We start from the raw sequence: 25,442 nt of genomic DNA on the forward strand, positions 1-25,442 counted from the left end.
TCTAGTATACCCTAGGATAGTCCCACTTTAAACCCAATGTTAATCTATAGGCTAGGTCCAGAATTCTCTAGCCCATGAAATAGGTAGGTATGACATTGCAAAAAGACCACATTGAGGATAACCTAGTCTTAGGCGAGATCAAATAGTAGTACTACTACTGAAACAATATGGGTCTACTCAATACACAGAGAGAGAGAGAGAGAGAGAGAGAGAGAGAGAGAGAGAGAGAGAGAGAGAGAGAGAGAGAGAGAGAGAGAGTCCTTACCATGCACAACTCACCAGTAGATATAGTGGCTGCTATATTTATTCGGACGACTGTAATTAATCTCCAGGGACTCTTACTAAAAACGGCGAAATACATTTTGACGTCCCCGTTCCGGGTGGCTTTCGTATTCGCGGGGACGAACGATGCGTTATGCTTTTATAGAAATACTAGGTAGGTAGTACCTCTAGGTTTAAAAATCTAGTTAAGTTTGTTACAAAACCTAGATTTCAAACTCTGAATAGATCTACTGAGTCTACATTGCTTTCACGCGATTGACAAATTAGATGTCTTTAAAAATGGCTCCTAAAATTTACATATTTCTGTTTACAAAAAGCCCAATTTTAAAAATGGCGGTTGAAAGTACACATTGTTTACAACTACGGCAAACCTAAAGTTCACAAAATATCCATGCTTTAATGAAGTAACAACTATGTTGATACATACAAACAAGCAAACTCAATGCATTACCATTTTCCAAAGGTCAATCCCTGTCTCTTATCCTTAAATACCTACGTCCAATGCAGGAAAGTTTACGACATTCCCACTGCCAGACTCCACAGAGAAATCTAAGGTGTAAGCACGTGGTTTTGTCAGCCAGCTGGTCGTCGACGATGGCCAACTTCTTTATATGCTTTTGTAATTTAAAAGACTTATGAGTTACTTTATCGGCTATAAATGTATTAATATTTGAATCTTTTGCATCAAATTAATGAATTTTAGTCTCACTTCACATCATTACAACTTACGGATACAGTATCATAATTTCCTAATTAGCACCAAAGCTAAGCACCCGTCTTCCTGACGTAGGATTCCCCGACCCGATCCTATCCCTCCACCCCGATCTCTCTCTCTCTCTCTCTCTCTCTATTTTGTCTCATTTTCACTCGCTATTCAAAATGCCGATGCGATCTCTCTCTCTCATTATCCCGAATCATTACATATCCATAAAGATAAAGAAATTAAAGCCTTCTAGACAATGAAGCTATACATTCTTACCGTAATTCAAAACATAATCAACTTGGAAGATCTATTCTTGGGATGATGGCACGTGCATTTTACATCGTGCTAATCATTCAACCTTTCCATTTTTTTTCTTTCATTTCAGACTTTCTCAAACAGGAAACACGAACTATGCGAGAAGAATCAGATAAATTATGAGATAACAGTTGTGGTGGTAGGTAGTAGCTATTCATTATTGGTAATTGTGGAATTTTGGAGTCACATCGTCAGTGACGGTAATTTGAAGGCATGAACGCAAATGCAAGCATACATTGCACTGGGCTCAGTTTGTTCGAGATATTTACTATTTACGTTCAGCATCATAGGATACAAGGAAATGACGTTGTCTCGAGATATTATGGTATTCAGAGGATAAAGTCCAATGAAGGAAATCATGGAAGACCAACTAAAAACCATTGTGGAAAAAAAAACTAGAAGAATTAAGCACTAAGCATGATCAGGTAATGGAGGATCGGCCGATTCATGACTAAAGTCAGTGACAAGGAACCGTCATGAACCAGGCACATCAACATATTTTGATCCGTCAAGTGAGAGCAATCTACCTGAGAGAATATTAATTCCTTGGTATCAAATTTGCTTGAAAAATTCATGTTACTAACCTACATTTCCTTGACGTTGAACAAATCCTTACTCTGTACTTATTTCATAAAATAGGTATACTTTATCCTCACTACTTAGAAAATCTGGAGGTCCACAGTCCCCTTCGTGCAGCCAGCTTTATCTATAAACTGAACTTTGGGCGTGTCAGCTAAAATATGCAGAAATAAAATACAGCAGTTTAATCATATCACGAAGTAAAAGGTAAAGAATACACAATTGTTTACAATATTCTATTTCGCTGAAAAATGTGAATCTACATGTGTTATGTCTTAACCTATGATGCTAATAATACGTAATCCATTTGACACACTGGAAAATCGATAGATAATATACCATGATTGTGAATGAAAAATAATATAAAGAAATGCAAATTCCGAGGATAACGGTAACAAAGCCAAGGCATAACGGGAGAGAGATGACGTAGCCACAGATACTACTGCTGCCTGAAACAGATGAAACGCCTCTTGTAATGGCAGGGGAGCGCCATGGCTGCGTACCTTTCATGCACGTACAGAGTCATGCACAAACCCTGGGGGGCCTTTTTCTTGCCGTATGCCCTGGGGTGGTTATATGCCCAAACGTTGGGATCAACCAGACTGCCATCTATCCACCTCCATTGAGGCTCCTCATAGTGGATTTGCTCCTCCCTCGCACCGACCCAGAACGGCCATATTGTCCCTGTTGAAGTTTCGTGGGCTAAAACATACACACATCATATCACAAATATATATAACTTAGATGTAATACTGTAGAGGCAATTCAACTTATCTTATGCTGATTATTTCTAAAACTTTATGAAATATTTTTACTTTTACCGAATATCCTGTATTCATTCAAACACGTTTCACCTCCAACTACAGTGTTCCTTTGGAACTAGTGCATGCATATGTATAAAATGATTCCTGAGGTATTACTTATTGGGTCTGAAATGTTATTCAGTGATTGAATGTAGTTACAAAATATTTTAATGCAGTTGAAGAAGGCTGGGAAATGACAGGAGAGTAGGTTTTACGTCAGACGTATTCTACAGAGAAGTCTGAATTAGTTTTACCAGGACTACCCTGCTATTTTTATTTCAGCTATGTCTGCATCACATTTCCAATCTTTATAAGGAAAGGATCTCCGCTAATAATAATAATAACAATAAAAATTGTAATACAAGGGTCTCCGCTGGTCACACAAACAGTTGTACGATAATCATCCTATCTTGGGCTTGACTCAACTTTTCCCCTAGAAACCCTTCACTAGCTTCTGTCTGGCAGCTTCATGTGATGATAACGATAGCTAAACGTATCTCCCTCTTCAGTTCGGTTTCCATCAAGGTTATGACTTTTCAACTTTCATTCTGCACCTACACATCCCCTGTCTTGAGCTGCCCAAGCTTCTTCTGTGACCAGGTGTTAAGAACATGATGTGCGGTTATTAGGGAATACTACTACTACTACTACTACTACTTTGAGAGCACTTCAGAAAAGCTTTATGAGGAACATATGGCCCCAAAGAGAAATTATACTTGAACAAATACAACAAAAGGGAAAATTGAATGAGTAACAGAGCCGATTCAAAGAAAAATTCCTACTACAACTATTACTTCTACTATTTCTTACGACTACAAATTACACTCCAAAGTGTAATTGACTCATAATACGTTATCTGATAATCTATCCTTCCTTCTGTTTCAGTTCTGCTCTTATATTTGATGATGTCGGAATTTTATCTCCATAGGCGCCTGGGTTTTCTTTGATAGTGACGCAATTTGACCTTGATAGGTGCCCGGTTTTTTCCCTAAGTATTATGTAACAGCTAATACTAAAATATGAAATCTGAACTACCGTACTCACAATTTTCTCCTTCTTCGCCATGTTTCTGGTCCAGAAATGACTGAATCGCGCCATGCGGATCCAGGGCTAACTCTGCCCCTTGAGACCTGTAATGAAGAAGAAGAAAGAAAGTTTTGAACTATCTATGAATTTCACAAAGGTTTATCAGGGTATCTCTCTTTCTCTCTCTCTCTCCTCACAAACACTCTTCGTTCACGACAGAAGCGCTCTCTCCCTACTAACTCCAAATTATGCCAGGATACTAAATATTCAAGCAATAACTTCTTTCAGTTTTCTTCTGAAAATGGAAAAAGAAACCCACAGGATTACTGAGTATAACTTGTTTACTTGTAAGCATAGTACATGGTATTTTATTTAACACTCGAGTACTTGAAGGCCCTATCTATGGACCTTTCTCAGATGTGTAGGTGGTCAGACTGGATTAAGGCCCAGAAGTCTTCTGTAGACTGCTGGGCCTAATACCCAGTCTGACCACCCAGCAGTCTTCTGAAGACTGCTGAACCCAGTCTGACCACCTATACATCTCTTGAGAAAGGGCCACAGATAGGGCCTGAAAGTACTCGAGTGTTAAGTAAAATTCTACATAAATAATTACAAGTAAACAAGTTAATACTCAGTAATCTTGTGGGTTTCTTTTTCCATTACTAAATATTGTTCACAAAGTGATAAAAATATTGTCCACAGGGAAATACAGTAGATATACAGGCTTCCTGTATCTCCACTCAGGATGATATGAATATTGCCTGCTTTTTCATCTTTTATTTTACCATTTTGAAACTATTACTCTTCTGTCTAGAAGTATACCACTGTTATGTCAGAAGCTAATGGGTCCCCAGTTCACTGTGCTAGGGCAGTAGATATACAGTAATATTAATCCATGTGTTCCAGCTACTCGTTCTCAGTAGCTCAAAATCCCTGAAAATTCTCCATTTTAACAGAACTATAAAAACCGGAGAGTTGTAATTGCTCAGACTTACTTGCAGTACTCGGAAGCATCCACCCAACTTAGCTTCTGCTGCGTAACCCTTAGAATACAAAGGTCGCCGTCAGACACATGCTCAAATGGCGAAAGGCAAGATGGACCCTCAGTGGTCGAAGTGCTGGTCGGTGCATCATCCTTTGGGGCGGTGGTGAGATCAGAAGACTGACCTACATCAAGTTGAATCAGGGTAGTCAATCATGTATTTCAGATCTTTCGTTAGAGTAATGCACGAATGAATGGCTTGGTTTGTTTCTATTTCTAAAACAGTTTTAAACAGAACTCTGCGTTAGTTTCAGGGCTCTCATAAGGTTAAACCAATGATTTGCTTTATAAATTAGAAGTAAAAATTAGACCAAGGTACAGTTGAAAAATGTTGACAGCAAGGTGGGGTGAGACTTTAAGCAATGGACAGACGATAAAATGCAGAATAAGACTAGGGGTGACAATGGTACAATGCAAAGACCCTGCAGTACTCCCCGAGGTGTGCCCCAGTTCTCGAAAAGTTCCATTCGTACCTTTACCGCCGACGTCCAGCCAGAACCTCAAGCTGGTGATGGGGTTTGTCGAAGCCTGGCACAAGTATTCTCCTTCGTCGTCCTGTCTCACATCGGTGATCTGGAGGAACCAGTTCTCGTAGTCGTTGGTGTGGGCCTTGAAACGGAGGTCGGGCGAAAGAGTGTATTCCCCAGCCGTAAGAACCTGCTGGTCTGACACCCTTAACCAAGTGACCTGGAAAAGACTGAGTAATAAGAAATCGGCCCTGGAATCGTGTTTGTTGTCATCATTTTTAATAAACAACTACTACCATTACTATTCTGTATCAAGAGTCTTATTCTTATAAGATTCCATCCAAATGATGAAAGCCTCATTTTTTGGAGATTTTATGACAAAAGTACCAACTTGATTTTGTTTTCATTACTTCCAAGCGCACACTAAACAAAGCAGAACTCTGTCTCTTTTATTCAAAACGTTTATGGACAAAAAACAAAGCGATGCTAATATTTGAATGGAAACTCAGTTGAATTGAAACCATACTCCACTCTAAGAGGCAGCTCAATCCATGTTCCTACCTTTCATTACAGTCGACTTAAGTGAGGACATATAAGAAGAAACTTAAGAGGACTTGTAAAAGGAAACATGACAAAGTGAAAATATGATTATTTGGTAGGTAGCAGAATTGGAGCAACCCACCCACGGAAGAACCTGTTAGAGGGAGGAGATCGAGAAGGAGACAGAGTATTAAATGGCGAGATAAAGTGGAGAAAGATAAGGAGAGAAGAGGTTTGGTGGAGGAGGCAGTGGAGGAGAAGGCGCATCAAGCAATCGACCTCTTGATGTAGGGATAACGGTGGGAAAGAAGAAGAAGAGAATTAGAGTAAACCGAACTTTCATCCACGCTCTTACCGAAGCATCTCCGAGGTTCTGAACGTGACAGGGAAGAAGAGCCGTTTCCCCTTCCTCCGCCGCGAACCTTCCGTCAACAGACGACGACGTTGTTACGGCTTCCGATTCTGAGGATGCATGATGTCCAAAAAGAAAAAAAAAATTAAAGTAAATCTTAGTTTAACCAGACCGCTGAGCTGATTAAACAGCTCTCCCAGGGCTGGCCCGAAGGATTAGATATTTTGACGTGGCTAGGAACCAATTGGTTACTTAACAACGGGACCTTACAGCTTATATTGTGGGATCCGAACCACATCGAGAAATGAATTCCTATCACCAGATATAAATTCCTCTGATTCCTTGTTGGAAGAGCGGGGAATTAAACCCGGACCTTGCGATCGGTCGTCGAGCAAATAACCAACTCGTCCAACGAGGAACTACCATAATGTCCTAACGTGTTAGGCTACCCGTTTTGTAGTAAATCTCTAAGAATGAATAAATAATAGTAATAATAATAAGAATAAACATGGATTTTAGCTATGTTATTAGTTATTCTCCAACCAAGGGTTCTAGTGAATTTCAATAAATCAACATGTCGACAGAAAACCTGCAGAATGTAGTACCATGAAATACCCAGAATCCCTCTGCTGGTGATAACGAAGACGTCCAAGGAGACACACCAGTAGAACTACTGAATTCTAAAGATTTACAACACCAGGTTTCAGTAACCTGCTCTTTTTAAGAATAAAATTTAAAATTCTGCTGTAAAAAGGCTGTTTAAATCCACTGAAATATGAACACTGGCCAATTATTGACCAATGTTGACGGACAAGAAAGGCGAATTGCAAGGAAAATCAATATAAGAATCAATATAAAGTCAATTCGCACAGCGCAGCCGTCCGTTTTAACAAAACATGCTTGAAAGAGCGTCTTCATCCTTCCGATATTATTATTATTATATTATTATTATTATTATTATTATTATTATTATTATTATTATTATTATTATTGTCACCAACCAACAAACAATTATAATCCCTGCTACCGACCTACCCACCGATTGTACACGCCCTGCCTGCTATAAATACCTGTAAAACAGTATCTTAATTCACTTCTTGTATAGTCTCTTAGATGACTGCCTGTGCGCTGTCGACACGTCGGAGGAAATAAACCTAAGATAACTGAAATCTTTGTGTCCTTAGGAAACCTGATATACCAGCTACATGCTGATGAGAAAAAGACAATAAGAAGAATTGAGAAGATTCTATATAAATTAAATGCCGTTGAAACAGCTATAATATTCAATACTGCCCTCAGAGAAGGCCTCCTTCCTAATTATTATTATTATTATTATTATTATTATTATTATTATTATTATTATTATTATTATTATTATTATTATTATTATTATCATTAGCGACAAACAGGTGGTCTACAGCTGCCTGGTCGACTAGTGCGCAGAATTCTGATTGGTCGTGGGTCGAAAATAGTAAACATCTTAATCTCACGCATTAAAATTCACTAAAACCATGTCTGGAGAATAACAATAACAAAAACAAACTACTACTACTACTACTACTACTACTACTACTACTAGTACTAGTAGTAGTAGTAGTAGTAGTAGTAGTAGTAGTAGTAGAAAATGATGACAATGGTTGCAGGTCCACAATAATATAGCATGTGAGTCTTTAATGTATATTAAAAGCTTTCGAGCATTGTACTAGGTCTAGTACAAGGTTCGAAAGCTTTTAATATCCAATAAAGACCATATACTCACATGCTATATTATTGTGGGCCTGCAACCGCTACTGGTACTACTAATATAATAATAATGTTAATAACAGAACTCACTGATCACATGAAGCGTGACGGAGTGGAACACTGTGGGGTTCGTGTTGATCTGGCACTGGTAGACGCCTTCGTCAGCAGGCGCGACGTCGTTGATCGTCAGTATCCAGTCGTTCGTGGCCGGGTCGAACACGACGTTGAGGCGACGGTCGAATATAATTGGCACGTGACCTAAGGTCAGAATGTACGTGCTGCTGCTCGGGTCCAGCCTGATCCAGCCGACCTGTTTGAGAGCGATTCTTGAAAGCTATAGAGGCTCTAAAACGCAGGCAGTGAGATGCGGTGTATACTCATTCTCTATTTTTGCAATTATTGTGTGATATATCTGTTATTATTATGATTATTATCACTGAAGTGAAATTAGAATTTAGGCCAAAGGCCAAGCACTGGGACCTATGAGGTCATTCAGCGCTGAAAGGGAAATTGACAGTAAAAGGTGTAACAGGAAGAAAACCTTGCAGTTGCACCATGAATCAAGTGTTAGGACAGGGTGGAAAGGAAGATAGAAGAAAGAGAATATGAAAGGAGGTACATTAAAAGGAACGGAAGGGGTTGCAGCTAGGGCCTGAAGGCACGCTGCAAAGGACCGTAAGTAATGCCTACAGTGCACTGCATGAGGTGCACTGACGAAACTAGCCCCCTACGGAGATTTTAAGATTTGCATTTTACTCTTTTCGTATTTAGCATTCTGGACCTGACTTCTGTAACTACCTAAGATCCCCAACTGAAAATCAATCGTGTGCAATCTGTTTTTTTTTTTTATATTAGTTATAATTTTAATATTTTTACTATTATTCTTAATAATATTACTCTCATTGCCAAGATTCTAAATATACATACATTATAAATATAAATATCTTTGCTAATACTTCAGCAACTGTGCGGATATTACCGATTATGATTTTGTGTCGTGTATCTAGATTGTGTGTCTCTACTTTGTATATACGATGTATATGACCCTGAGCTGAGATAAGGATTATTATTATTAGTATTATCATTTTTATTATTCAGCTTTCTAAGGAAGTGAGAAGGAGTTGGAGCTGTTGGACAGCCAGGTCGAGAGATCCAGGAAATGAAGGAGACGAGGCAGAAGGATCTAAAGGCGAAAACCACAAAGTTGACTGCGTAATAATAGTTGGAGAAGCTGGACAGCAAGATGGAGGGAAGGAAGCTTGAATGGAGGTGAAGTAGAATGGTAAAAAGTGGGTGCAGCTAAGGGCGGAAGGGAAGCTGTGAACAACTGTTAACATAGCCTACAGTGCACCAAGCGAGGTACACTGACGGTGTTATCCCTTACAGGGTCTGTTTGAAAGCCAGTGGTCGGTGATTTTGTTTAGTGTAACATATTTCTTAGTTCGATTTGTGTTCAAAGTAACAATGCCTAAAGGAAATAGCTCTTACTTCTGCAATTCATAAACAAGGAAATGTCGACATACCGTGTAGTTTCCCAAATTGCTGACTTTGCAGTGCAACGAAGCCGTCGTGCCTTCTTCAGAGGAAACGCTGCTACCAGTGTCCATTGTGATGAAAGGTCTCATATCTATTGAAAAAGGACAATTTGATGATTTTTCGGTATCTTTGCTCACAGGACATAATACTTATCAATTAAAAAAGAAAAAAAAACTTCAGCAGCTGAACTAATTTATAACTTAAAGAAAACGGTAAAGGACATGACTGGAAAATTAATATTTTGTCGAACTCTCTGGAAAGGAGATGATTAATGAGGCAAAATTTAATTCTCAAAGACTGGAAATAATAACACATTGAAAAAGCTTTCACAATACTTATTGCATTTGAATTCTGTATTTGAAATAAATCAATGCAGAGGTACTTTCGATAACAACATCATTGAAGGGATTTTGACTTTTAAAAACAAGCAAGAAGCAGAAGTGTGAAATGAACTAAGAGCTAAGTCGAAGTTTTTATAAAATTTTTGAGTCGTTATCTAATGAAATTAACCCTGCTACAAAGTTTACACGAAGCTTGGAGATGCTTGGGAGAACAAGGGGAGGTTCTGTTTCTCTAAGGCACTGAGTTCCTTGGCGTTACTTGTAAAATAAAATGAATGGACTAGCTCCCAGACCCTTGGAATTACTTGTGAGGACATGGAAATTGGCTAGCTTTCGGGAGCTTCAGGTTACTTGTGAGAACAGAGTCAGGGGCTAACCTTCAAACCCTTGAAGTTAAGTGAGAAAACAAGGGGAGCTAAATCTCTAAAACACCGAGTTACTTGTGAGATCAAGGCTAGTCTTCTGATCTGTTATAGGACCTTTGGAATTACTCATCAGATTAATGCAAGGGGCTGTCTTTCTGAAGCACTGAGTTAGTTTTAAAATCAAGGGGTAAGCTCCTTGACCTGTCAGAAGAAAGGAAGGACCCAGTTATCAGACCCATTAACATACTTTCGAAAACAAGACCAGGAACTAAAAACTCTACAGAAAGCACCGAGTTTCCTGTGAAATAAAGGGTGGTTAGCTCTTAGACCTAGGGGGTTCCTCGTGAGTTCATGGTGAAAGATCTCTTTTGCTGGGACTTAACCCTACTCACCTACAGTGAGATAGGCAGTCAGGGCGAGCTCTGAAATGACTGGAGTCGGGCTCGGGTTCGAGTCTCTGTAGCATCTGTACACCCCTTCATCGGAGGCCTTTGCGTTGAGTACAGTGAGCAGAGACGTGAATTCCGAGTCCTGAGCCACAAAGATCCTCTCGTGAGGGGACCACGATTTCTCAGCCGATGTGAAAACCTGCTGGTCCCTTTCACGAACCCAGAAGATCTGAAAGAGGACCCATAAATTCTGTATGTTTCTGTAAACCTGGATTTTAATTTTCGTTAGATCTAATGAATTAGAAATAAAAATACCCTATATGTAATACATTTTCATACACATTTTAAACATAAAAGCATGAACATTTATAAAATCGACACATCGATCGCTAAATTTGCACTTTTTTTAACTCGATATTTTCGGAAGAGCGGCAGGCAGCAGCTCACAAGAAAGAACAAGAAAAAAACATCCTCTGATAACGTGAAGGGCAGTTTCAAAAGCTGCCTTTCTATCATATTTCTGTGCAGAAATAAAAATATCTTATACGTAATACATTTTCATACACATTTTAAACATAAAAGCATGAACATTTATAAATCGACACATCCATAGTTAAATTTGCACTTATGTAACTCGATATTTTCAGCATAGAACACCGTCAGAGGCATATATTTTACCCTAATACCTATGTAATAACAATCCATAAAATTTGTTAATATCATTTGCATAACCTTTTTGGTCTGAACGGCATTTCTACAAATGTATGAACTCGTTAGACATAACTGCGCTGTTGACCGAAAATTGTGCCGTAAAAATACCTTAAAATGCCTTATTTTTTAATGAATATTTTTAACGACAGCCGTAAAACCGATTCGCCGCTAAGTGATTGCGCCGTTAACCGCGGGCCGCCTGTATGCTGTAGAATTGCTAATAGTATGTTATTCATTAACAATTTTTTTTAGCATAGTTTCTTTGAAGTACTTTAGAAGAATTAGGCCTTTAGCTTTTTAGCAAAGTATTATTACAGAACAAATTCTCTTTCTTTCTCGTGCCATTGTTGATGATTCATTCATGTAGTATTGATTTCATGAGCAGATATTAATTTCTTATGTTAAATAGCATGCTGCTATAGTTTCTCTCTCTCTCTCTCTCTCTCCCCCTTCTCGTCTCTCTCTCTCTCTCTCTCTCTCATCGTCTCTCTCCTCCTCTCCTCTCTCTCTCCATACAATTTCAAAACACTGCATTTGATGTGTACATTAAAGATATAAAATCTACTGTACCATACATGCTCTTTTACATGTGGTGTTTTAACTTCGCAGATTAAATGAAGTTGGTGTATGTATTGAAAGACGTTGGTTCACCATGAGTCGGGGTTGGAGTAATTATAATTGAAGAAATAAATAACAATTACTTTCATAAAATGTAAATTACAATTATAATTACATTTAGAAATAGCAACTCCATTATAATTACAGCATGACGCTCAAGACAGTTTTCTTTCTGGCCTTGGCATCTTCCAAGAGGGTAGGAGAGCTCCACGGCCTAAGCTATGATGTGAAGCACACCAGGGGTGGGGGTGGTGGGGGGGGGGGGTGGGGGGGGGGGGGGGGGGGGGGGAAGGGTCAGTGTCCTTCCAATTTGTCCCGGAATTCGTGGCCAAGACCCAAAATCCCTCTGAATGACTTTGTGGGTGGTGATGCTCAAGAGCTTTTGTTGTGCCCTGTCTGGGCCCTGCGTTGCTATCTTAAAAGGACTTGGCACTTTAGACCAGGTTGCCACAGACGTTTTGTTATCACAGGTCTTACGAAGAAAGAATACTATCTCTTTTTGGATACGGGAAGCCATCAGACAGGCATACTTGACTCTTGATGATTCCACTACCACGTCTGTGCAGGCTAGAGCGCATGACGTTAGGGCTATTGGTCCCTCATTGCCTTGATATTGTTCTGATTACCTTGGTGTTGCTCTGATTACCTCTACTGCTCTGATTACCTGGGTGTTGCCCTGATTACCTTGATATTGTTCTGATTACCTTGGTGTTGCTCTGATTACTTTGATGTTGCTCTGGTTACCTTGGTGTTGCTCTGATTGCCTTGATGTTGCTCTGATTACCTTGGTGTTGCTCTGATTGCCTTGATGTTACTCTGATTACCTTGGTGTTTGTCAATTACCTTGGTGTTACTCTGATTGCCTTGGTGTTGCTCGGATTACCTTGATGTTGCTCTGGATACCTTGATGTTGCTCTGATTACCTTGATAGCCCTCTGATTACCTCGGTGTTGCTCTGATTACCTTGATGTTGCTCTGGTTACCTGGGTGTTTGTCAGTTACCTTCGTGTTGCTCTGATTACCTCTACTGCTCTGATTACCTTGGTGTTACGCAGAGGGGTAACTGTGCAGTTGAATGTGTGTGAAGATCCGCCGTAAACTGTTGCGTTAACCGCTTCAGAGGCAGTTGACTGTGAGACTGAATCCTTCTCTGTAAATGGAGGGAGATTGTTTAGCTATTCTTGCTCACTAGTCTGATAAAAAAAAAAAAAATAAAAACCATTAAGAACACAACTTTTACTCCGAGCTAAGATGGAGGCTACACCCGTATTTGCTATATTTGCCAATAGATTTCATGCATAAGGTATTTTCCTTTTTTAACTTTAAGAGCGTTTACAATGTAACCACAGAAAACTCTATTATTTTAATAAAAAGTTGGGATTTCTGTAACACGATGAATGCTTAGATCATTGTGGTAATGAACCACTTCAACTAGCTTAGTTCTTAGTTCTCTCTCTCTCTCTCTCTCTCTCTCTCTCTCTCTCTCTCTCTCTCTCTCTCTCTCTGACAGCTGAATGTCTCATTTTCTTCTAACTAACCAGGCATCATAGTTTTATGTCATCATAAAACTATGAGTTGTGAGTGCTTTAACTGAGATTTAATTTAAGTACTTCTGCCCACACACACACACACACACACACACACACACACACAGAGGGAGAGAGAGAGAGACTCACCTATGACACTCAGTGACACATCCTGGAAGCGAGAAGGGATCGAGTTCACCTCGCAAACGTAGACGCCTTCGTCAGACTTGCGCACGTCATCGATTGTAAGGGTCCAGTCCGAGGATCCGTCCTCGTGGATGATGCCAACTCGAGGGTTGCTGGCGTACAGGAGGACTCCGTGGGTCAGGAGGACTTGATTTCCGTAGCGGTCCGTCCCTCTCCACGAGACCTGTATATAGGATTTCGGTTTTGCTTTTGTCGCTGAAAGAAACCCTGAGTTCTCACGGAGTGAAATAGATAACGTTGTTCCCTATTGATGTTGGACAAATTGCGGGAAATGAAGTAAAGGAGACGGTCGCACATAGATATCGTTTGTTGATAGTCTTTTGGCTAAAGGAATATAGAGAAGGGTGTGCGCATGATAGGGCAGGTGAGATCGCCTGAGAAATCTACCAATATAATGATAAATTTGCCGCATCTTGCTCAGGATTTTACGCTCATCTCCGAGGGGCTGTAGTAGATTCACATCAACCGTGCATTTGATGTCTTGGCCAGTCCCTTACGACGCTCCTGATTGGCTGTTGATAAGCCAATCACAGGGCTGAAAACTCTCAAGTCTCTCGAGAGAGTTCACATGGGTAGGATCTATGTTCCATCACTCCTGTGGGGTACTTCTTTCAAAAGTGTCCCTCGTGAGAGGTGGAACACACATTCTACCCATGTGAACTCTCAAGAGAGGGACTGAGAGTTTCCACTTTCCAGCCCTGTGACTGGCTTATCAACAGCCAATCAGGAGCGTCGTAAGGGACCGACCTGGACATCAAATACACGGTTGATGTGAATCTACTTTAGTACTAAACATGGCGGAAGCTCTGTAAGGAGCCGTGTTTAGTCAACGCCATCTTGAATTGACAATTCAAGATGGCGTTGGCTTAGTGCCAGCCCCACGGGAATGAAAGTAAAAATATAAACAAAACTTGGTAAATTTCTCATTATCTCAGTAGATTTCCCAGACGATCTCACCTGTACTGCATTATAGACACCTTTTCTTATATTCTTAAGTCAAGGAACTTTATCAATAGTCGGTATCTCAGTGCGGAGGTTTTCTTTACATTCACCGAATTTTCATTTGCTCTCCCGATAAGCCTTGGAGGCTTGGTTCTGCCAGCTCAAGTCTTGAAAAGAAGAAGAAGAAGAAGAAGAAGAAGAAGCGTGGCACGGCAAGGTAGCAAACATTAAGTCGAAAATATATGTTGTTTCCTGCTTGTCAGTCAAAGATAGCAGACTAATTAATTTCTAACGAGCCAGTTTGCAACACTAAAAGTTTAAGCTCAACCAAGATATTATTCGTAATATGCATTGCATTAAAAAAAACACGCTAATAACGTCACTAACTTGCTAAGCTACCATCTACAGGAGAATAATGTTCATATGCGAGAAACAAAGAATAAACGAATAAGAGGAGAGAGGCAAAGAAGAATAAATAATGCTAAATTAATAAGAGAATTGATATAAAATTAGGCATGGTAATGTTTTTTTTATTAGTATTTATAAACTTAAATACTTTAGCATCCTTATACATTTATGCTGCGTGAGTATTTGTAAATTGTAATATTAACCGTTTTCATTAGCCTGAGTTTAAGTACTACAATGACAAACTAAAAAAAAATTAAAAAACCTGAAATGAACCTACAAGTTACAATAATCGATAAAGGAAACGTCCTGTGATAAGATAAGGATTTTTTTGTCAATAACATTAAACCCACAAATCTGAATAAAACGGACGTGGACCACGAAAGTAGATTACAACACTAAAAACCCAGCAAGGTAATGGTATTATGTCCATGCTGGTACGGCAGGATTATTGCATGTAGGAGGGCAAATCTTGATATCTTAATATATATATATATATATATATATATATATATATATATATATATATATATATATATATATATATATACTATATATATATATATATATATATATATATAGATATATATAGATATATATATATATATATATGTATATATATATAATATAATATAATATAAATATATATATATGCATATATATATATATATATATATAAAATATATATAATAATATATATATATATACAATATATATATATATATATATATTATATATATATATATATATAATATATATAATATATATATATATATATATATATATATATATGTGTGTGTGTGAGAGTACATATGAAAAAAGCGAAAGAGAGCGAAAAAGACTCACAGCATAACGGCCCACATTCGTAACCCGACAGTTCAGCATAGCCTTAGTTCCTTTGACAGCCGAACCATTCTTCGTATGAGCGACGTCAATGGACGGCAGTAAGTCTTCTGAAAGGTAGTACAAAGGTACGAGTTGACTGACCTTGAATTGAGCAGTTCACTTTACCTATTAATAATAATAACAATAATAGTAATATTAGTAATATAAGTAATGATATTTATAATATTTTAGCTCTGGTGATATACATGGTAAATATAAATTATATACCATGTATGTGACCCTGATTTACCTTGGATTAACCAGTTCACTTTATCTTTTATTATTATAATAATAATAATAATAATAATAATAATAATAATAATAATAATAATAATAATAATTAATACTAATAATCTTTATTTCTGCTCAGGGTTATATACATGGTATATACAAATTGTATACCATGTATATGACCCTGATCTACCTTGAATCAAGCAGTTCACTTAACCTTTTAGTAATAATAATAATAATTTCAGCTCAGGGTCATATGCACGGCATATATGAAGTAGAGTCAATACAATATACACACTCTAGATACACCAGATAAAATGATAAACCTGATAATCGGCAATATCCAGACAATTACTGAAGTAGCAGCAGAAATAATATTCATAATAAAGGTTATGACAGAAATAATGTTGAGAATAACAGTAAAAATATTAAAATTGATCATTAAAAAAACATACTGCATATAATTAATTTCATTTGAAAAAAGCAAATCTCAGTAATCTTACTATAATCTTACTACAATGGGCGTAATGTCTGTCCGTCCGTCTGTCATTCAATCACGGCTAAACGGCTAGTCCGATGGGCATGAAACTCGGCAGGGTTATAGTGAGGACCCCTAAGACGGTTCATAATGGGGTTTCATCCTACCTCCCCACCCACCTCCGAAGGGGGTGGGAATGAGAAGGGATTCCCGAAACGGAGCTGGTTCTGCCCGTGAAACGAGGCTGGTTACACCCGTAGACTTAGTTACTTTACGAATTTTCATCCATAATTTCTGTATACGTATGTTTGCTAGTAATAATAATACTAATAATATTAACAGATTCTGCAGATAACACTTAAGAGAATGAATAAACACAGCGACTCAGACCACAATCTTTCATTTTGGGTCGTGTCACCGGAAAGTTTTCTTGTTGTTAGTTCACGTTATTTCCTATTCGAAATTTTATAGACACTCACTTCCTTATTTCAACCATGACTGGAGGTATGATTATTTACCAGATGTCAGTAAATGCATAACTGGATAACTGGAGGTAAACTTATTTACCAGTCACTGAATGCTCTTCATGGCGATGGCAAATGGCAACACTTATTTACCAGGTGTTACAACCTCAGTGCGAAGGGAAATACTTATTCGTAAGATATTGGAGACTGTGAATGACCGAGGAAATATCCATTGACTGAATATTTGACACTCCATATAACGCGTGGCTCTCGACCTTTTGCTTGCCACACCCCCTCTAAGAGTTGGTCCTCCCCTCCATGCCCCCCCCCCCCCCTTTTGCATCTATGAGTACAATTCCCTCCCAGATTTAAAGGAAAATAAAAAAAAATAGAGAAAGAGAAGGGGTTTCGAGGGATAGGGAAGGGGGTTAAATCATTACGAAACATGGGAAGCCCAACAAGTCTAACTAGGGTAGTAGACTATAGGAAACTCACGTTATGAGTTCCACTCTCTTGTTAGAGAATAACGAATATAATTAGGGAATTTAAACATTTTCCCTAGGGGTCACGCCTCCCGTGGAAATAGCACACCCCCCCCTGGTTGAGAACCACTGATATAACAGATACCTCGACTGACTGTGGGAAAGACTTGTTTGTTGAGCGTCACACGTTTATAAATAAAGACTGGAGGAATACTTACCCCTCACAATCAAGTAGAAATTTTTAGAAACGGAGTTCAGTTCACATCTGTAGAGACCTTCGTCCTTTGAAGTGACGCCCTTGATGGTTAAGGTCCAAGTCCTTGCCCCTGTGTCAAAGGTCACACTGTACCTCGAGTCGGTGGAGTAAATATAATGGGCTGCTGTTAGGATCTCATAGCCGCCATAGGGGTTAGATTTCGTCCAGACGACCTAAAAAAAAAATAATAATAATAATTATAACGTTACTAGCTACACCTTTCACTTTCACCATTAATTCAGAAAATAAAACAACAAAGAATATCGACAAGAAACAATGACTAAACGATGTCTTGTGGAATGGAATAGAATATAGAATTTAGGCCAATAGCCAAGCGCTGAGACCTATGAGGTCATTCAGCACTGAAAGGGAAATTGTCAGAAAGAAGGTTTGAAATGTGTAACAGGAGGAAAACCTCAAAGCAGTTTCACTATGAAACAGTTGTTAGAGAGGGTGGAAAGTCAGATGGAAGGAAGACACCATGAATGGAGGTACAGTAAAAGGAATGAAAGAGGTTGCAGATAGGTACCGAAGGAACGCTGCGAAGACCCTTAAGTAATGCATACAGTACACCACGTGAGGTGCACTGTCGGCGATAACCTCCAAATGGATATGTCTTGTGGATTCAAAATCTATTAGAGAATAAAGATCCCCGTGACAATTCAACTGAATTGTGCCTCGTGAGAGGCTAGTTCATTGGACACCCCCTCCCATCCTGTGAGATGCATAGCATCAATAAGCGATACATATGCAGAGCGCCCAAAATGGTTGAATCACATAGTGAAACAAGCCCCTCAAGACCCCCATGAGAGGATTAAGATACTGCAAAACAAAGTGGCATAAGTAGTCTGGTACGACAGACAAGTGCTCACAGTGAGGCTCAAGTGCCAATGGAATGGAAGGAGGAGCAAAGTTAATTACAAACTTCTGACTAACTTTTCAGTATTTTTCCCTACTAAAGAAGACAGCAGAGTCAGGAAATCGGGCGGAGGGATAAGATAAGAGACCCACCCAGGTCTTACAGAGAACCCTGAGTGATAGATAAAGCATTTGGGAAAGACTGGAGTAGAGCCAAGAATTGGGTTGTGAGGACAGGACAAGAGGCACTGGCCCACGTGGGTGACGCAGAAGCGATTTGATTGTGGCTGGCGTAGGGAGAGGAGGTGGGCGTGAAGAGGAGGAAGGTTTAGAAAGAAATTGTTGCTCCTACCCTACACTATGGTTGAAACTAGACTAATTATTGTATCCTAAATGCTGACATAAAAAGACTACGGAGAGGAAGCTGCTGGAAGTTGGGGGACCGTTAGTGGCATCAAAACTACGCAATCAAACAACAGTATAAAGTCTGGGATATGGTAGAGTTAAGTTAGAATAAATCAAATGTGCATGAAATTTAAGTTAGATGTAAAGCTGGACAGCTACACAGATACCTACCGTTCCAGCTGTAGGACTTTCAGGCATTTGACATTTAAGCGACACTGCGGTAAAAGGCTGTGCAGTCACGTTGTAAGTCGAGAGAGAATCATCTGGAATAAAAAACGCTCTTATATGGAAATGTACACGTTTGCAAACATATACTCGTAAAAAAATTATGTCATTTTCCTTCACTCTTTGATGAATTGTGATACGGTAACATAAAAAGAGTACTTATAAATGCATGGTCATTTACCGATAATCAGCTGACTTTTAAAAAATTTATTTTGACAACAAATTAGACCTCCCGTGGCAGTCATGAACTCTAGGATCAACTTGTCTGAAAGATCTTTCAAACCTTGCTGAGTGAACATGTGGAATTCTTTGCCTCTCTCGGCATTTCCCAATTGACATAGCCTTCCTCTTTACAAGCGGTGCTGCCTGTCATCACAGACGATCTTCAGTTAAGGGCCAAACAGTTTTACAGTCTGGAATCCCATGATGCTATCTCCTGTGGAGGCTGCAACAGAATCTGAACGCAGGCAGTCCCTGGGTCTCGGGTTACGGCGTTCCGACTTTATGGTGCTTGGCTCACGGTACCATTGACCTAATTTACGGCGCCATAACCTGGTTTTGTGCCATTTATTCCCATTATAGTATGATGTTCCGGTTTATGGCATTTTTGGGGTTATGGTACTCCGCGGGGAACGGAACCCCGCCGTAAACCAGGGACTGCCTTTAGGCCTATTACACCAATGATTTGCATTGGTTGTTGTTGATAATAGGTTACCCCCTGCATTGTGCCAGTGCTGACTTGCTCTTCTCAAGTAGTGTGTATTAAAGGAAATTAGTAAGGTGAAATTCAAGTCTGTTGTATCTGATTGATAGATTTTGGTGTCTAAGGGACTCTTGTTATCACATTTACTAATAGAGGTCACCCTGCTCTTACTGAAATGTGCAGGACTCTGGAATTTCCCGCCGTCGTTCAAAAGTTTCATGCCAGACGAAAGAAGGATCAAATAATCTCATCACTGGTTAAGGAAAACTTGAATTTACTGAAAACTCATCCCATGTCATCCTGGTCATCTGCTAATCTGCCCAAAACTAGATTAACCTCAAGATTAGACTAAAACGCATCTTTTCCCCTTTTAATGTCTGAAAATATTTTTATTATTATTATTATCATTATTATTATTATTCAATAGATTAAATCTCTTCATATGGAACAAGTCCACAGGGGCCACTGATTTGAAATTCAAGCTTCCAACGAATGTGGTGTTCATTAGGAAGAAGCAAGAAGAAATAAGGTGAATGCAGAAAGAAGAGTTACCACTTATCAAAAAAGAAAAAAATACATTTAAAAAATAGGTAAATAGATAAATAGATAAACAAAAGATAATGGATTGCATTTTTGCTTGAACTTCTGGGAGGCATAAAGAACCTCTGGAACTGAGAAGTTCTAGAGCGAGAAGGCGCATTTACTGCATAGATGTTCTGCTGTTCAACGAAACCGGTTGCTCTGGGCAGATAGAGGGGATCAGAGATCAATCGTGCAGGTGAAAGATGTCTGTTGAAATACAGAATAAGCGGTTATCTTCTCTTTGGTCCCTTCATTTTGTGAGGGTGTGTTTTCGCATCTGTATCCACACACATTCATATTTCATAGTTTCTTCTGTTTTCGTGACAAAGAGGATGTTTCAAACAATAAAAGGATATCTGTTGCTAGGGCTTAGCCTCTGCACCCCTTATAAAGAAAGGTCTGAACTTTAATGCATTATTTCCTCGTTGCTGTTTCGTCAACTATCTCGCAATTCTTATCCTCATTCTTCCCGTCGGCCTTTTCACTCTCCCATTACTGTTGCCTGCATTTTTGCTACAGATTCTTTCTATGTCTCTTGCAAATACCCGACTTTCCTACATCACAGTCATTATTAACAAAGTAATTAAAAAAAAAAAAATTAATATTTTTTTCCTTTTCTCCAGACTTTTTTCCAGACTAAGTTAATCATTCTGCGTTTTCTAACCCTAATTTAAAACACGTGATAATAGAATCTTAGCTTTTTATTCTCAACGAACAGTCACCTCTATGACAGGTATACCTACGATTCGTCAGCGTAAGTATATGCACGTATATACTAGCCTTTTTTTTTTTTTATGAAAGTATGCATTCAAACAAACATGGTATTTCATCTTAGTTTGAAATTTTTCTTCTATGATCAACGACCGTATACAATAGTGGAGAGAAACCACACTAACAAAAGTTTAAACCAAACTAACAAAAGTTTGCTCCATTTGTATAATCCCTAAGTTTCTTAGAAGTTATCTTACACTAGCGCCACAGCGTCCACCACTATTTGGTTTCATAAAATAGATTTCAGCATTTCAGATGTATGCCCCCTGAAAACAACATGAAATCAAGGTCTTCAACATACCTCCGAGATCACTGCTCGCCGAAGTCTCGGGAGTCCTCGCTTTTGTTTTCCCAGCCGTTGTTGTCATCCTGGTCGTAGCTGTCGTCGTCAGCAGAACGCTGGTCAGGTCATTTGTAGACTTCCTGGTCTGCCTCTTGCCTGGATCTTTCGGGTCAGTCTTTTCCACGAGGGCCTTCATCTTTTCCAGCAACTGCAGAAGCTTTTCGTAGACGCCGTCGATTCCTACCGGTTGGTCGAAGACCCCCGTCGTGTAGTTGAAACTCTCGTAGAACTGGGAGAGCTCCTTGAGGGATGCCAGGAGAGTTGCCACATCGCCTTTTTGTTCGCCTCTCGGGGTACCACCTCCCTCTCCAGATTCTTGCAGGTCCTTGTCACAAGGAGTTCTCGGGGACCCCTTTCTTTTCTCACTCTCTGATTGACATTAGAAATCTAAGAGGAACATTCTTCGGAATATAATGAGTATACAAAAGCATCAATCTTGACGCACGCTCATTCTGGTTTTACTGGTGTCTATATGCATACCTAAGCACTCACTCATACATACACATACACACACACATGCACACATATATATATATATGAATAACTTGATCACGAAGTATATATAACGTGATGCTCTATATAAATATAGGTGATGCTACGGAAGAAAATGGAAAGATCTTTCGGTCTACACGACCCTTTACTTAAGGCACAACTAAGGGTCGGGTAGACCGAAAGATCTTGACAATTCTCGTCTTTCCGTTTTCTTCCGTGGCATCACCTTTATTTACACACACACACACACACACACACACACACACACACACAACACACATATATATATATATATATATATATATATATATATATAGATATCTATATATATATATATATATATATATATATATATCCTTCTGAAGGATGGCTCAATAAAGTGAAATCCCCCTGATTCTCAGAAAGTCCATGCATGCCATATACCACTTTTTCCTTTAACTCTCAAATATATAACTACTGTATAGTAGATTCATATCAACCGTGCATCTGATGTCTAGGCCAGTCCCTTACGACGCTCCTGATTGGCTGCTGATAAGCCAATCGCAGGGCTTGAAACTCTCAGTCTCTCAAGACGTATCCCTCAGGAGAAGTGGAACATAAATCCTGCCTATGTGAACTCTCTTGAGAGACAGAGTTTCCAGCGGCCAGCCCTGTTATTGGCTTATCAACAGCCAATCAGGAGCGTCGTAAGGGACTGTCCTAGACATCAGATGCACGGTTGATGTGAATCTACTATAACTGTTCTTTAGTGAACCTTGGACCATGCACAAATTTCGATGTTTAAATCCACATTGCTCTTTCTCTATCTGTCTATCCCTCTACTGTCTGCCTTGCTTTTTTACCCAGCCTCCTAATTTATATTTTAGCATGTGTCCTAAGCAATGTTATGTCCTTGTAGTAACTCCTACAATCACTGTCACCTTTCTCTTTATACACCGAGAGATGATTTCATTAATCTCTGTCATTGGGATCTTTCCTTCAACCAGACATACTGGTAGTACCTTATCTCCTCCTGTCAGCCATTCAGTCTCGCTCATCCGCCAAACAGCAGCATCTTTCTTGTGTTCCTGTTTGCTATAAACTCTTCCGCGTAGGGAGGTAGGACCGTCAATGCACCTCATGCGGTGCAATGTAAGCATTACTTAAAGTTCTTTGCAGCGTCCCTTCGGGCCCTAGCTGCAACAACTTTCATTCCTTTTACTGTCCCTCCTTTCATAAAATCTTTCTTCCCTCTTACTTTCCACCGTTTCCTAACAATTGATTCATAGTGCAACTGCTCTGCGGCTTTCCTCCTGTTACACCTTTCAAACCTTTTACCTGTCAATTTTTGTTTCAGCGCTGAATGGCCTTAGTTGCCCCAGTGCTTAGCATTATGCCTAAAACCTATAAATCAATCATATAAATTCCTCACAGTGCCTTTCGATTCTTCAGCCTCCTAATTTTACGCTCCTTACTGGCTTAACAGTTACCAGGATCCTAGAGCATTCTTAGAATCCCAAATATCCTTTATCTTCCCCCCTTACATCATTCAGATCTATCTCTCTTCTGTCTTCAACAATCAATGAATTCTAATCCTTTCATTTTCTTCAGACGACATTTCTCTGGGTCTTTTCTGCAGTTATTCATTTTCTCATGAACTAGTCTGTAAGCATTTACTTACCTTCATTTGTTTTTTCAACCCTACAAAGGACTTGATCACCTCTTGCACATATGTAAGTTATTTTTTTTTTTGTCCAGCAGCCAAATTTCAAACAAATTACTTTCAGTTTTATGTAAGAGAAAACTATTGTGATGGCTTTGTCTGTTCGCCCTCAGATCTTAATAACTACAGAGGCTAGAGGGCTGTAAATTGGTATGTTAATCATCCACCCTCCAATCATCAAACAAACCATTACAGCCTTTTAGCCTCAGTAGTTTTTGTTTTAAGTAAGGTTAAAGTGAGCCATGATCGTACTTCTGGCACCGCAACAACACAGGCCACCACGGCCGGGTGTGAGTTTATCATCATTGTACTCGGTACAGAAGTCTCGATTACACCGAAGAAACTTCGGCACATTTTTTATTTATTTATCTATTTATTTATTTATCTATTTACCGCGAAGGACGAAATAATCATGGTAAATCTCGTCATCGCTTCATTCAGGTGTTTGTGAAAGATAATGAACAAAAGAGAGGCAATACTTTTCCTGTAATCCAACGAGACAGACGAAAGGACACTGTAATGAGCAAAACATATAAATGATCATGGCGCCAGGGAATCGATAACAGAGTCGATTTACGTGATCCACTGATAATATACTCCTTGATAACTCTTATCTGTCCAGTTCTCATGCGAGAACGACGACGGACTTCAGAGATTATCATCAAGTAACGGTAAAGAAATGTTACTTTTCTAGACGAGTGTGATGGTTTTCGAATTTTTTATTCATTCTTTTTTTTTTTCTAATCCAAATAATACTTTATTTAGCAATCCAGTTAGTTGGTGGGAAAAATATTATATCCCCAGGACACACGTAAACATTCGTACATACTCGTACTCACTCACACAGTCACACAAGCACATAATGAGAATGAGTCTCATCTAACGCAAGGCCAGTTTAAAGTAACTAGTTGCAACAACTGTAACGACAACAAATGCAATCGCATTGTTTTGTCGAAGGGGGAAAAATCGCCCGAGTGTACCTACCTCTGCTTTCGATCTGCTGCGCCAACTTCTTCATTTTTTCGTCGAGCTGCGCCACTTTCATCTTGCTGATCAAGGTGTGGTACCTGATGTTCTGCAATATTTCCCAGTGGCTGCTCATGGCTACCCTCAGTTCCTCGTGGAATTGTGCGTCGGGATCCTCGGAGTCTGAGGATGCTGCCGTCAGCCTAAGCTGCCTCTTCTTCCCGTCTCGTTCCCCTTGTCCGAGACCTTCTCCTCTTCCCCCATCTCTGTGGGGATCCTCACTTCTCTGGACAGCGGCACTTTCAAGGACCACCGCGGTCAGAACGGCACAGTGGAAAAGAAATTTCCAAGAGTTTAAACACACCATTTTTAATTCCTCTTCTTCTCTTTCGACTAGGCCTAACTCCTTTTCTTTTGACTAGGCCTAACTCCTCCTCTTCTCTTTCGACTAGGCTAAGTGTCGTACCACTTGCGCGGAAGACAACATCCGCGAGGCACTCAGCTCATAATTTGCAACTTAAGAACGACACTTTGGAGACAATCGGCAGCGCTTTTGACACATCTCGTTCAACACTCGACCGAGAAAGAGCGGATCTCACGACACTCCGCAGAACGACCGGCAACTCTCCCGAAAAAGTGACGCCTTGCTTCTTGATCTTTCTTCGGATAGAGTGTCAATGGCCTGGGGATGCTCCCTTTTCTTTTTT

General features: G+C 39.4%; 1 protein-coding gene across 2 annotated transcripts; it reads right to left on the minus strand.

Moving 5' to 3' along the window:
- Positions 1–2,101: 2,101 nt before the first annotated feature.
- On the minus strand, positions 2,102–25,442 carry LOC135200104 (uncharacterized). Of its 2 annotated transcripts, none has more exons than XM_064228429.1 (15): positions 24,754–25,442; positions 21,534–21,944; positions 19,123–19,214; positions 17,651–17,861; positions 15,739–15,845; positions 13,489–13,708; positions 12,853–12,962; positions 10,487–10,712; positions 9,376–9,479; positions 7,943–8,162; positions 6,113–6,219; positions 5,224–5,437; positions 4,704–4,875; positions 3,727–3,812; positions 2,102–2,581 (listed from the first exon to the last, which is right to left on the minus strand). In XM_064228429.1, exons 1-15 carry the CDS (start codon positions 25,100–25,102, stop codon positions 2,319–2,321), a joined length of 2,892 nt encoding a protein of 963 aa, XP_064084499.1. In that variant the 5' UTR covers positions 25,103–25,442; the 3' UTR covers positions 2,102–2,318. The 2 variants fall into 2 exon arrangements, with proteins under 2 accessions (XP_064084499.1, XP_064084500.1); XM_064228430.1 differs by having other exon boundaries at positions 2,102–2,563; positions 24,754–25,438.

Source organism: Macrobrachium nipponense, chromosome 26 (assembly GCF_015104395.2).
Source record: "Macrobrachium nipponense isolate FS-2020 chromosome 26, ASM1510439v2, whole genome shotgun sequence".
Taxonomy (NCBI): domain Eukaryota; kingdom Metazoa; phylum Arthropoda; class Malacostraca; order Decapoda; family Palaemonidae; genus Macrobrachium; species Macrobrachium nipponense.

Bases quoted from the DNA above. Each gene is read 5' to 3' on its own strand.
- LOC135200104 (XM_064228429.1), bottom strand. From the start codon at position 25,102: ATGGTGTGTTTAAACTCTTGGAAATTTCTTTTCCACTGTGCCGTTCTG. The intron at 17,862-19,122 runs GTAGGTATCTGT...TTTTTTTTTTAG, and splicing joins AAAGTCCTACAGCTGGAACG to GTCGTCTGGACGAAATCTAA. The intron at 3,813-4,703 runs GTAAGTCTGAGC...TCTTCATTACAG, and splicing joins GATGCTTCCGAGTACTGCAA to GTCTCAAGGGGCAGAGTTAG.